The following is a 15,153-nucleotide window of genomic DNA, read 5'->3' as shown; positions in this document are numbered from 1 at the left end:
TTCTATTAAAACCTATATTTTTAGGTTTTCATTGTTGGCCTTATATCTAGTTGATTGGGGGCAGTAGTTTTCTCTGTGATAATGTTCTGGTTCTACTTCAGTTTATTTGCTAAATAAATTCTGGAGACTATTTTGGAGTCTGTATTTATTGTGTCTTAGTTTATAAAGGAGATTGAGCTTCTGATGATTTTAGCCAATAGGTCATGTCTTGCTACATATTAGTTAGGTACTAAAATTTTATAACCTATATCTGAGTTGGATAATTTCTATGTTTTCCATTTATAATTTGGATTGATCCAGACCCCTTAAGAAGAATATGTATATTATTTGTGGTAGCAATAACCTAATCCTACATTAATATCTTAAAATCTCCAAAATCTTGTTTTGATAAATCTGCATGATTCAGTCATTTTTGATGAATTTTTGTAGACATATTATTTATTTAATTTTATGGGTATGGCCTATGGAGGGGCCTGATGATATTGAATGAATTTTTTCTTTATGTTTAGTATCTTTTAAATCCACAAAATGGGGGTAAGGGGGAGAGTGTTGGACAAGATGATTTCCAATGTCCCTTCCCACTCTAGATTCCATATTCTAACCAGGATATATATATATATATATATATATATATATATGCATATATACATATATACATATATATATATATATATATATATAACATTGAATATGATCAGTCTTTCTATGATAGAAATGTGAGGCAGCCTTCTGAATATAAAGGTAAGTAATTAAATTAAAATCTGTCCCAAGTATTTACTAATTTCTAATGATGTACGAGGAAGACACTGTAGTAGTTGTTGAAAATATACAGATGAAAATGACAGTACAGAACACTAGGTGGCATGGTGAAAAGAGTGCTGAATTTGAAGTCAGGATGCCCACAGTTAAAATCCTGCCTCAGACATTTACTAGCTATGTGACTAAGGAAATTACTTATCCTTTGTCAGTCTCAGTTTCCTCATTTGTGAAAAGGGCATAAGAATAACACCTTCCTCTCAGTGTCATTTTGAGAATTAAATGAGAGAGTATTTGTAAAGTGCGTTGGGAACCTTAAAATGCTATATAATGATAATTGACGATAAGGAAAAAAATAGGTTTCTTTTTCTAAACTTAACATGCTTAACATGTGGGGAATGTTAACATAGTAAGGAATGAGTTATATACACAAATAATTGTAATTCAATTTAGAAAATGACTAAGTACATAAGAGAAGTCAAGTGCCATCTTATTTTGAAATTCAAGAAGGAAAGGCTTATGTCTTTCTGGGGGTATTGGAGAAATTACAATAAATGATATGTCACCTTTGTTGGGTCTTTTAAGAAGAAAAGTTTTAATTGACTGAGATTTGCTTATCTTATTAGGTAATATATTACATAGTTTGTAAGACCTGAGTTCACAATCTGCCTCAAGACAACTTAATATACGTGTGACTCTGGGCCAGTTTGTTAACATCTTTGTGTTGTATAATGGAGATGTTATGATAATAATATTTAGCTCAAATGGTTGTTTTGGGATCAGAGGAGTTAACATATATAAATTGATTTGTAAACTTTAAGGTATTACATAAAGACTCAATATCATCATCATTGGCTACAGATTGTGTGTTGTATACACAGTTATGAAAGGTTGTGTGAGATTGAATAGCTTGGTTCCTCTGAAGCATGACTTTTATTTTTTTTTTTATTGCTGGAAATTTTTATTTAATTAATTAATTTAGGGTATTTTCCCATTGTTACAAGATTCATATTCTTTTCTTCTCCTCACCCTAACTCTTTCCTGTAGCTGATGCACAATTGCACTGGGTTTTATATGTCATTGATCAAGACTCATTTCCATATTATTGATATTTGTTCTAGGGCTTATATCCATTTAGAGTCTATATCCCCAATCATATTCCCATCAACCCATGTTATCAAGCAGTTGTTTTTCTTCTGTGTTTCTATTCCCACAGTTCTTCCTCTGAATGTGGATAGTGCTCTTTCTCATAAGTCTCTCAGAATTGTCCTGGATCATTGCATTACTGTGAAGCATGACTTTTAAAGGGGAGTCAATAAGTTTAAAAATGTTTATTAAGTGCTACTATGTGCCAGGTTCTATGCTAAGCACTGGTGATACATAAACAGGCAAAAGACAGTCCCTGTCCTTAAGGAACTTCACAGTCTAATGTGGAAGACAACATGCAAACATTTATGTACAAACAAGATTTGTGTATAAGTTTAATTGTAAATGATCAACAAAGAGAATATACTAGAATTAAGGATGGTTGGGAAAGACATCCTCTAGAATACAAGATTTTGCCTGAAGTGGGACTTGAGGGAAGTCAGGGAAACCAGGGGGCAGATGAACAGGGAGAATATTCCAGACATGGGAGTCAGAAGTGAAAATGCCTAGAAGTGGGAAATAGAGGTCCCTATTTAAGGAATAGTAAGGAAGTCATAGTGTCATTGTATCACAGAATAGATGTGGGGTGAGTAAGATATAAGAAGATTGGAAAGATAGGAGGGAACCACGTTGCCAAGGTCTTTGAATATCAAATGGTTGATTTTATGTATGATCTGGAGGTTATAGGGAGCCACTGTAGTTTATTGAGTATGAGTCACATTATTGACCTGTGCTGATCACTTTGATAACTGAATGGAGGATGGATTGGAGAGGGGAGAAACTCAACAGTAGGGAATCCAATCATAAGGTAGGTATTTTGGAGCTCAATTTAAATAGAAAATGTATGTTGGAGCCAGATTTGGATGGAAACTATTAATTGATTTGAATATTGCATCCTTTAACTTAATTGATTATATTTGGGCAGTAGTTTCTGATTCTTGTTCTTTAGTGTATATGATATTCTAGCTCTGTAGTCATAAAGAAATATTTTTTCTGTGTAACACTTTCATACATTTAATTGAATGAGAGGTGTTTTATGCCTTAAAGAAATAGAATTTGGTCTGCGTTCCATAAGAGATTGAGAACTACATTAATCACTAATGATGTAATAGTTGCTATATTTCCTTTTATTGGGTGCTTTTGTCATTTGACAATGTAATAATTTTTTCTAGAAGATTATTTATTTGTTGTCCATATCCTAGAACATGATAAAATATTGTCTTGATGCATATGGAATAAGCATTCTGTGTGTAAAAAAACCCCCAATATTTTTGTTGGAAAAGGGTACATGGATGATCATGATTTATACTTTTTCCTAAAACATATTTGATATTAGAAAAATAGAGCCTAGATATACTAGTATTCAGCATCATAATTTTGAATAAATAGTTGCACAGATTTTGAGTTGTTATTTGATCATTATCTAAAAGAGCCAAGAACAAGGGACTTCCTACTTTTTCTCCAAATTGATTTTTGCCAAATTGGTTTTTGCTAAGCACAATCTCATTTATCTTATCTTCTCAAAAAGCACACAATTTACATTCTAAGTCTTTAACTTGTTCAAATTGTGATGGGAATATTTTCCTTTTCTTAACCAGAACTTCATTATGTATTGTAGCAAAACATTATAAAACATAACACAGGAATTTATATTGCATTCATTATTTTATGCATTCTTGAGCATAACACATAGATTTTTTTGAAAAGTATTAGAAATTATATATACAATTCTAAGTGTTGAAAAGAAGAATGAAAAGTTTGCAAAATTCACTGACCCATCCTAACCAAATAAATGTCATAAATTCATGTTCCACATTTACCTTCACCCATAGTACTTTTTTCACAAATGAAAATAAATTATTAATTTAAATAGATGTCTGTGTATTATTTTCAGCAGTAACAAATCACAGTTTTCACATTCATAATGAGCTTTTAAAGTAATTTCTGAAAGTATATATGTACACATGTATGATTGTTATATATATGACATATCTCCACACACATATAGAGGCTCTTCCTTTTCAACAAAATTTACATTTTATTTGCAAAACAGCTAAAAGCAAATAAATTCAAGAATTTAAGGAAGCTTTTGTTACAACAAATATAAAGATCTTTCTAATGTGGGAAGCATTTTCATAATAAAAGCAGATATAAAAGTGTTTTTGGCATATGACTTACATCAAAAGAATTATTCTTTGGTCTCTTGCATTTCCATTGACATTAGTTATGAATGTGGAAGTTTGCTTATCAGAATCTTAGGTATATACAGAAACCTGAATCATTCAAAAATATTTATTACAAATTTATAAGCACCTTTAACATAAACATTTACTATTTACATATTGCTGCTTTGTTTAAAACAAAAATGAAAAACACATAGTAACAATTGATCCAATAGAAAATTACCGAAATAAGTCATTTGGTCCAGTGGATGAATTCATTAGTATCTGCTGTTTTGTGATCTGAAAGCATATATGAAAGTTAAATGTTAAGACACCCTGGTTCTCTTTCTTAGAGTGAACACTCTTGCAGTGTCATTTGGTTTTGCCTTTTTAGTTCCTTGGTGAGATTTTCCTGTTTCTTTTTGATTTGTCCGCTTTTGTCCTTTTGATTTAGTATTACATTCAATCTCCAGTATTTCTTTGGAACTGAAAGTGGGTTCATCTTGTTGAGTAGTAGAATCCTGAGAATTTTGCTCTTCAGTTTCTACCCTTATTTTTCCAGGACTGTATGCAGCTAGTTGGCAGAGAGCAACAGCAGCTGTTTGTTTCTGTTCATCACTGTTGTCAATCATTCTTAAATCTTGGGCTTCACTATTTTTGGCTGTGAACAAAATGTCACCTTGATGGATATTTTGCTGATGGTTCTTTATATAGTGTTCTGCTATGGAACTTTCAATTTTCTGAGTAGCAACAACGTCAGCATCTTGTGATAGATTATGGAATGAAGGTTTCAGGTTCAGAGTGTTGCAGGTATCCTTCACTGAGAGGTTTAAAGGCATATCTTGTAGCTTCATAATGTTTTGAGTTTCCATTTGGCTCATGCTTTTGTATATATGTTCATGTATGATTTCCTTTTTTTCCCCAGATTTCTTAGAAAGATTGAGTGGAGCTATTCCTGGGTCTTCCTTTGTGTTAGAAGAATCCTCATTTATGTTAGAAGTACCTCCTATCTGATGTTGTATTTCTTCATCAGTAACATTAATGCTGAAAGAAACAGATAAACAAATTAAATTTCTTCTTAGAAAAATAAGACTTATGGAGTTGAGTGTTTTCAAACTAAAGTTTGTATATTTTTTGCTGAACTACAATGAGAAATTATTCTTTAGAACTAGAAAGACCAGGTATGTCAATTGAAGCAATTAAAATTTTACTTTGAAATAAAAGTTTTTTATCTTTTTAAATTTTCTTTGCATTATTGATGAAAAAAATTACTGTGCCAATTATCCCTGCTTTATCTTTCAAGATATTTTAAAATACCAATATTTATGGTGTTATAAAATTTTAACGAATTATAAACTGGATAATTAGACAGAATTAAGCTGGGGGTGGGGTAGAGGACAATTTCTATTTGGGATTCAGCTTTTGAGTTTTGGAAATAAGATTTATGGACACTGTCATACCTTCTTGTAGAGTCAGCTCTATTTAACTGTGGATCAGGATATTCTGAGTTTTTTTGCACAAGTCTGAAGGCTGTGGCATTTTCTTCATGTTGATTTAGTTTTCCAAATGGTCCAGGGGAAGATTTGTTTGAGAGATCAAACAGTCCTTCAGATGCATGGCTTGTCTGAGTGAAGTTCGTGGGACTTGGTCTTCCTGGAGACCCTGTAGCTGCACTTCCTGCACGTGGGCTCATCTTGGCCCCATCTCTATCATTTGGCTCATCTTTGGAAGGATCTTGGCTTTGGAGAACTAAGCTTTCTTTTTCATAATCTATGTGTTTTTTGTGGGAGTTCCAGGAATTTAATCTGGATTGATTTGAATTTGGATAGATCAAGTTAGTTTCTTCAAGTAGGTGAGAACTTTGCTCTCTTGTAATACTAGCAACATGTGGAAGTTTAAGGCCATAGGAAGAGAATGCAGACTCTGGTCTATAGAACCCATATGGTATGGGAAGACTGGAGTGATACTGTTGGAAAAATTTGTAAGGCTCATATGTTGATGGTGATGGATTCAAGTGTTTAGGGATTGGTCCTGGGTGGGAAAGAAAGTGTCTTTGGTCTTGAGTACCATAGACAGATAGCAAAGTGTTTTCACACTCTACTGAATTACCTGTGAGTAAGTAGGGTGAATAAATAGTAGCTAGTCCATGCTCTGTGTAAAAATGAGGTGGATATTCTGGAATAGCTGGTTGTATATAAGAAGAAATGGATCCAAAACCTTTTGTAGATGGAATTTTATGTGAAAACTCTGGGAGAAAAGAGCCAGTTTTCCATGGGTGATTAGGTGTATGGAAGGCAGATTTACTGTGAAAAGAACTTTTGGTAATTGGGTCAGGTATTGGAAGCATTTCAGATACTTCATCATTTTCTGATCCTTTAAGTCTGTGTTCTACTGGTACAAAAGCTGAAGGTCTGGCACCACTTTCTAGAATAGGTTGGATAGTAATTGTAGTTTCTGAGGCTGAACCAAGAAGTGTTGCTTTCTTTTGAACTGGAGGGTTTTGTCCTGATGATTTACTTATCTCACAGTTTTGGGATTCTAAATTTTCCTTGGCTTCTTCTTTGGCAAAGCTGTGTGAAAGCTTAGAATCAAGATTTGTTAGTCCATTGGTGATTGACTTGGAAGTAGTTGGTTTAACTAATGAATCGATGTGATGAGTTTGTTTAGGCTCTAAGGAATTGGACTTGGGACATTTGGGAACTCGATCTTGTTCTGATACTAATGTAATGGAGTTTTTACAGAGGCCATACTTCATATGATTAAAAAGATGTGATTTTTCATTGCAAGTAAAGGGGCACTGAAAACACTTATATTTAAATGGCTTTCCTGGAGGCCTTGGGATATAATGAGGTTTTTTTGGTTTTCGTTCTTTGAGAAGACTCATTTTTCTTCTTAAATTTTCAGGTTCTGTCTTATGTAATCTAAACACAGTTCACTTCTTTAGAGTCAAACTTTAATTTTGTCTTATCTTAGTAGTTTGTGTTCCCTTTTAAAAGAATTTTCATTTGAAGCTGGCTCCACAGTGTTAGGATCTGGATGAAAGGCCACGTTTTCAATTGGATTTAGAAGAACTGTAACAGAAAAATGAATTCTTAAATAATATGATAATTGATTCAATGAGAAATTACTATTTTTCTGACTAAAATTAAATAGTTAAAATAAAGATACTATGCTTGAAGGTAGATATTTATAATTTCTTATACTCCTAAATGAATGTCAGTGTAAGGTCAACCAAAAAACTGAAATTATTGATTTGGCTTCTAAAGTTAAATGTTGAACTGAGTTCATCCATGGTTTTAGTTTTCATTTCCTCTCTTCTCAAAACTCTGTGACATCTTCCTTCTAACTCTACCACCTAATTAGTTAGTCAGAAGAATTTGCTTTTGGGGACAAGAAAAACATGGCATGCTCAGTGTATTTATTTATTTCCTTATTTATCTATTTATTTAAATTTATTATTATTATTTTAATAAAAACCCTTACTTTCTGTCTAGGAATCAATACTGTGTATTGGTTCCAAGGTAGAAGGGTGGTAAGGCTAGACAATGGGGGTCAAGTGACTTGCCCAGGTCACACAGCTAGGAAGTGTCTGAGGTCAGATTTGAATCTAGGACCTACCTCCCCTCTCTAGGCCTGGCTCTTAATCCACTGAGCTACCCAGCTTCCCCCCATGTTCAGTGACTTTTTAGAGGCTGAAAGGAGATATGAGTTTGTGGAAACGGGTCCCCTCTTGGAGTCAGGGAGATCTTAGTTCAACTCTTACCTATGATATATACTGGGATCCTATGCAAATCACTTAGTTTCTCAGGGTCCTAGGAGACTCTAAGGACTATAGATTGCAGTGTTTTGCAGAGAATAGAGAACAGGTACTGATCATTATTAATTGGGGAAATTTCCATACTAAGAGAGTTCTGTACCCAGAAGCCACAGAAATCTCCCCCACTTTGACCCCCCCCCAAAAAAAAACAACCTTAGTTGATAAACTTAAGGCCACAGCATGGCAATAATTAGTAAATTTTCTTAATTGTGGTTAATTTTAACAAAGATTCTGTTAAACTTCACCTAGGCTACTATAACTTTTTGAACATTGTTGTAATCATTGCATTATTCATCTAGTTGTATTATATTCCTACAAACTCTAAAAAGATTATTTTTCTGAAGAAAAATATATGGGGCCTTGATGTGTGAGGTCTCGGAAATCTGACAACAGGAAAAAGGGTTCGTCCAGGAGGCAAGATTTTATTTAGATATTAATAGTAAATAGTCTACTTATTTTCAGGAAAACTGGTTGTATTTGAACCTTATGTTTACAGTCTTCCTTAACATGTATTTAGATACATATATATGCTTCATACTCAATTTTTAAAGAAAAAATGTTTTTTGCTTTTTCTTTGTATACCTAGTGTTTAACATAAAGTATGTGCCTGGCACATACTAGATACTTAATAAATGGGTATTAACTTGACATTAAGATAATAAGAGAAAACAAATATAATTAGAGCATTCAGTTAAATAATCATTTTATAATTTGGATATCAGTTTCATTACCATTGTTCAAATCTGTATGTGACTTTAAAAAACAGACATGTCTTGACTTCATAAAATTACAGAACATTAGAATTGAAAAGGACTTTAGTAGCCATTCAAACCAACCCAAAATTAAAAAATAATCCTGACTACAATCCATTTTATCTGATTCTATTCACACCAATATTGTGAGAAGTCAAAAAAATCATCAGTAATGCTGATGGTGTAACCTTAATGAAGATTTTTCTTCTCTAGCTTTAGCACTTTACAAATATTCCTATATATATCCAATTATTGTTACTCCTCCTTTACCAATGAGTAAACTGAGATGGAGAGGCTTACTCAAGGCTATAAATTTGAGCTGTTGGTCCATTTCTTGCTGTGCCATTAAACTGGTTTCTGGTAACATTTTGAGACCATAAGTGCTAAAAGTTACCTAAAATAGGTTTTAAATAAAAAAAAAAAGAATTCTTGCATGACAATGATTGTCACAGTACAGAAATATCTTTTTAGACTTTAGTTGGTCTGAGGCTATCTTAAGCCTAGGTAGGAATCTAGTATGCCCCCTCCGAGTTCATGATCATCTACTTGTGTGTTTCAATTGTTGTAACTGCTAAGAGGTTTACAAATGTGCCTGGAAAGGGACAGCTTCTAGAGCTGACTGCATTACATGTAGCTCTCTCCTTTCCCTTTACTCCATATATGTAATCAGTGAGTGAGTGAGAGTGTGTGTGTGTGTGTGTGTGTGAGTGATTTTTCATTTAAATACCTTAAATTTTTTTCAGAAGTGATACATTTCCTAAATGTTTTGTACAAAGTTCTATTTCTTAAAAAAAAAAGGCTAATTGAGAGTCTAGGGTTTATAGGAATTGTATATTTATTATTACCTGATTGAGGTAGAAGAGACTTTAATTGAGGTATAAAGAATCTTGACTTTTAATGTGATAGTTTATGTTTGGTATGATAATAAAGCAGTTCATTTAAAAAAGAAATAATATTGCATGTTTTTGTTATTATCAATTAAGTTTCTGATACTTAGGGAACTACTTTTGTGGAGGATTTTTGATTTGTAGAGGTCAGACTCAAATATAAAGAGATTATCTCACTTTTCCAGGATTTTTTAGGATCAGAAAGAGCTAGTATTGAAAGTAGCACAAATTTCTCTGTAGCCTTATTCTCTAGATTCTTCTCTCTTTTTTTCACTACCTCTGACCTCTCTTCCACTTCCTAAATGCTTTTGCATACTTGTGTTGCCTTCTCTTCCTTCTTTTACCTTGTAGCAAAAGTTATGAGCCAGTGTATTAGAGAATATAAATACAGAATTATTTAAATATAAAGGCTGCTGATAATTCCTGTGGTTTTGCTTGACTTTTGTTAAAAGAAAATAGTATAAAAGTTATTTTGTATCAAAATTAATTTTGTACTGTGGGGTAGAAAGAACCTGATATATCTTTTTTAAAAAAGCATATTCTATTTGCCTGGTTTCAGGAAGCCAAGAGAAGTGGATGCATTCTCCAGTCTGATACTTGGTGAGGTAGATAAGTCAGTGGAACTTGTGCTGGCATGTCTCATTATGTTCACTGATTCTGAAGGCGTGAGAACCACTTCAAGTCAAGTTCCCATGATTGTATAGGATGTGTTATGGCAAAGATCTGAAAACTGATGATTTCATCACTGACTAGAAGCATCATGATCAAAATGATGACTATTGCAAAACATTTATCAATTGTGGGTCGAAAATCATAATGATACTAATTGTGAAAGTGAATAAATATGACAACTTCAGCTTTCTTAAGAGAATTTTTAAAACATTTAATAGAAACATAATATACACACAACAGTATTATTTTTTTTGTTTTTTTTCCCAACCTAATATTTTTGATACCTTTCAAAGTGGCACTATTAGCAATTTCATATTAGAACAAGCCTTTGAACTTTTATATTATACTTTTCACTTGATAGCAATTTCTCAAATGTTTTACACCAGACTTCCTTTTTTCTTAAAAGAATAAATTAGAAAATTCTTACTTAATAAGAGGTATTTATGTAATTAAATTTTAAAGTGCCATAATATTCTAATCTAAAAGCTCGATTTGTAGGTTCTTTGCTAAATAATTACTAACTTTTGCATATCTGCAGATAAGTGGACAAAAAGGCATACAGTACTAATTGCCTTCATGAGAATATTGTATGATTTAATTGTTCAAAATAAATGATGAATTTAGAAGTCACTAATATAAATTACCTTAGGTAAACTTGTTTCTCTGTATTGCTGGCAGATTAAAACAATGAGCAAAACTGCCTTTGATTTAGTTGCACTATGGCCATAGTTTATGGTGTGAGTTTAAATAGTTAAATACAACTGTTAAAAACATTATAGTGACCTAGAATTCTCCTAATGGTGGTTATATCCAAGCACAAAATTTTTCCTCCCTACAAAATATATCTGTGTTTTTATTGTATGGATAATACTGGAATACTACATTATAGGCTAGCTTTATCACTTATATAACTTAATCTAAGATTTGTAGGCTTTAATGAAATTAAACTTACTGCATGGATTCTGAGTGATGTGTACTTATAAGGGAGGTAAAAGGCTTTTAATAAACTCAATCTCGTCAGTTTATATTGGCTATATGTTGGACTTTCTTGAAAGATTAACCTTTATTCTCTAAGGAATATAAGGTTGTTGAAACAAGCTTTTTAAATGTAATTATTTACAGTAATACTTCAAATTCAAGTATGGAGATCTTTTCATATCTTCTCTTGCTACATAATTTTATATATATTTATATATGTATGTGTGTGTATGTGTATATATATATATACACATACAAAATATATACACATACACACACATATATACTTTTAGGACACATGGATCCAGAGATTTCTTATATGATTACCAAAATAGAATAATAAAGTATAATTTCCTGGACTATTGGTTGTTCACTGAAGTAATATTATACCCAACATACCCAAGAGAGAAGCATGATGGAAGTGTTACAGGACATTTTTTTAAGCTCTTGTATTCTATCACCTCCCACTCCTCCTAACCCACCATTTAAATAGTCTAGATGAATTCAGCTTTTGTCCCTTCTTTATCACTCTGACTTTGATCAAAAACCTCAATTGAGATCACAGTATCCAATTTTATACTAATTGTGAAAGTGAATAAGTAGAATATACTTCAACTTTCTTTAGAGAACTGTTCCTAGATCTAGTGCCAAAAGAGACCTCAGAGGCCATTTAGTTAGATGAGGAAATTTCCTCATTTTTCAGATGAGGAAACTCAGACCCAAAGAGGTTAAGTGATTGGATCAAGGTTTTAAGAGTTAGATGTAAGAATTAAGCCTGCATGGTCATATTCCTGAGCCAGTGTTGTTTTGCAGATGCTTTTAAGTCAGTCCTAAAAAAGGACTTGATTTTTTTCTATTTCTTTACCTTTTCTTCCACTTTCTTAAAAATAATCTTTTTCCTGTCTTCTTGGTTTTATTTTTTCTTTTCCATAGATTTCTCCATTTTCACTTAGTCATTTACTTTACACTTGATAATACGATATACCATATTATTAGAACACTTTTATCTGAAAGTTTGAACCTATTTAAAAAACAACTATTAAAAAAGGTTTCATGGTATTATATTGAATTGTAATAGAAAATTTTAGGTTAGCCTATTTGTTCTTTTTTTTTTTATTTTGAGCTTCTTGCTTATTAATATTAGAAGACAGAGCAAATTAATTAATATTAACAGAGCAAAATTTTTAAATATTATGTTTGCATTGCCCATTAAAATATATTTTATAATTGTAAACTGAAATTTTTATTGTGCTTATGTACTCTTCCCATGGTAGAAAAATTTAAGAGGCAGTGAAACACTATGTTGCTGACAGAAAAATCAATTTAAGTTCTGATTTAACATAAAATAGTAAGTTTACTTTTTCTTTAGGTATTTGTGATATGTAGCAGAAATATTAGTAATTTAGCAAAAGGAATAAGAAAATAATATAAAAAGATATTTAGAGAAGCTGTGGCTTTATTGTTAGATTTTAAAAATATCATTGAGTAATCTAAAATAATCTTTAGCTTTTATATTTCATTTTTCTTCCTGTACAGTTATTTTGCACTTAAAACAAATAAATCATTTAACTCAATATTGTGAATTTCTGTATGTTGAAAAACTCTTGCTCATATTTTATTCCAAGAGTGCCACCTTTGTATACAAAGCCACAGAAGTCCCTACATTTTTGTGGGTGGTTTTTAGTTGGTCATAGGGTTGATACAATATCTTCTTGTGGGTGGATTCCTAAATAAAAGCTAAAATACATTTTAATTTTTAAGATGACTGTGAGTCAGTGGTATGTTTAAAAAGTTTCTGAACTCTGGTAAAAGGCAAGTGGTAAAGGAACTGTTAAAAATGAATTTTGCCAAGGCATGGTATAAGTAATTATAATTTTAACTTTATAGAGAATATGTCTTTGAAGGCCTATGCAACTATTCTTGTCATATATATTGACCTATGCCCTCAAACAATTCTGTAATATTCTTTTTGGTGGTGTCCAGCTGTCTGACGAGGTGCACTCATCAGGGTAGAACATTTTGAAGGGCATGCTGTAATTAAAATATTGTGATGTGGCATTATTGCATAACTCAAGGACATGCCATTGTCGCCTACAGTTGTGGGTGTGTTGCAAGAACAAGATTCGTGAGTTTTATTCCAACTGAATTTTTCCAGTGATTAACTTGCTGTTCTCTCTCAGACTTTCGGTTCTTAAAGTTAATGGGTAAATTTAACACAACTACTATAAAAGGGAAATACACATTTAGTAGACTTGAATTGGGGGAAGAGAGGAGTAGGAAAACCATCACTAAGTAATTCTTTATAGTTTAATCAGGTCATAATAGTCTATGTACTTTTGTTAATTTTTTTGAGGTGGATTAAAGAAGCTAATCTACTTATCTGCCTTTTTTATTCTTAAAAGTGAATCATTTAAGTCCTTTGAAAGGCCTTGTATTAACAAAATAACATTATACAAAATAATAACTGTAGATAGATACTTGTTCTTAAATGAAATTCAATTATGTTTCCAAATATTAATTTCTCAGGAATTTTCTGTTGGGATATTGTTCATGAAAGGAAAGAAATTTATTTTGATCTTCATGAAAATGGTAAAAATTGCAGTTATGCTTAATAAATAGCCTTCTGAAGTAAAGAACATCTCAATTAAAATGAGAAACCAGATGTTTTCAATCCTTAGTTGTCTTTATAAATCTTTTTTTAGTAAGGAAAAAGTAAGTAGTATGAAATATGTCTGAAGATAATTTTCTTCCCTATAAGATCTAAATTTAAATCATGCACAGATCCTCATATTAACAAAATAAAGTATCATTGCAGTTAAATCACCTATAATGGTTCTAGTCCAAGGAGTGCACCTGCCAGAAACTGAGAGGTTGAAGAGGAAAGCAAAGCTGGCTTGAACAGCCTACAAGTTGTTCATTTTAGCTAGATATTTTCAGAAATCTCAAAAGACAGTTTTCAAACAAAGCTTATATTTTAAAAAATAATACTAAGTACTTACCAGAAATGTGGTCGTGGTAAAATGTGGGTATTAGTTTCCTTAGCCGTTCAGCTCTAGCTGTCAGTGCTCAGAAGGAAGTACCTGTTCTCAGTCTGATTGCTAGGTGAAACTGAAGGAGGCTGTTTCAGTGGGAGGGATTTAAAGTGTAGGAGTTGAGCCCTCAGGGTGTAGAGATGCACCTGATATTATTCCTGCCTGAAGCTACAATTCATGTGTTTGCATCTACTGTTCAGCATTACCTCAGCACCTGATCTATCAAACAAAACGTGTCACTTTTGTGCCCTACACTAAGCAAACTGCTTCAGTTTCTTGAACAGGAATCACACAGAGTGCTTCCCAGAAGTAAGATATGCTTATAGTTTGAAAGCTCCATTAAATAAATTTAAATTGGACACAGAATTTTTGTGAATGGTCATATTCTATGAAACTTTTCCTTAGAAAAGTGCAGTGCTGTAATTAAATAGTTAAATTAGTTATGACTGCATGAAATCAAACATTTACAATAGCTTGCTGTGAATGTTGTGGATTGTTACATATTTTCCCACTAATTATAGGATTGTAGTTTTAGAGTTGAAAGGGACCGAAAGGAAAAAGCAGGAGGCCCAGAAAGCATGAGAGGTCACAGTCAGGATTTGATTCCAGGTCCCCTTACTCCTAATCTAGCAATTTTTATATTCCAAATGACTTGTTGCCTCATTCTTTTCCCATCCATCTTTTACTTTTTGCCCATGCTTTTGTGACAGTCTGTAGTTTTCTGTAATGAAGACAGAATGAAACTCACTTTAAGTTCATTCACAAACACAAACTTGCCAAAGCATGTTCCTAATCAACTCCTGCTCACATTCTACAGGGAAGTATTTTCTCTGTAGAAAATTGATTATTATATTTTCACATTCACTTTTTATGCAACTTAATTTTGCTCCTGGGACAGACTCCTTAAAAAAAAATAGACTCCTTATTTCTTATTCCCTGATTATCAGCTTA

The 15,153-nt window shown here is 32.3% G+C and overlaps 2 protein-coding genes across 5 annotated transcripts in view; one reads left to right on the top strand and one right to left on the bottom strand.

The window, feature by feature from the left end:
• The window catches only part of TBCD (tubulin folding cofactor D), a 537,579-nt gene that overhangs the window by 218,222 nt on the left and 304,204 nt on the right, over positions 1–15,153 (top strand). The gene's annotated exons all lie outside the window — the stretch shown is intronic.
• Positions 1,730–14,435, bottom strand: ZNF750 (zinc finger protein 750). The gene is made up of 3 exons (XM_001368005.4): positions 14,170–14,435; positions 5,525–7,135; positions 1,730–5,108 (listed from the first exon to the last, which is right to left on the bottom strand). The coding sequence occupies exons 2-3, from the start codon at positions 6,946–6,948 to the stop codon at positions 4,391–4,393; spliced, it is 2,142 nt and encodes a 713-aa protein (XP_001368042.1). The 5' UTR covers positions 6,949–7,135; positions 14,170–14,435; the 3' UTR covers positions 1,730–4,390.

Source organism: Monodelphis domestica, chromosome 2 (assembly GCF_027887165.1).
Source record: "Monodelphis domestica isolate mMonDom1 chromosome 2, mMonDom1.pri, whole genome shotgun sequence".
NCBI lineage: Eukaryota > Metazoa > Chordata > Mammalia > Didelphimorphia > Didelphidae > Monodelphis > Monodelphis domestica.
The sequence above is the reverse complement of the archived record's forward strand: the minus strand, read 5'-3'. Positions and strand labels throughout refer to the sequence as shown.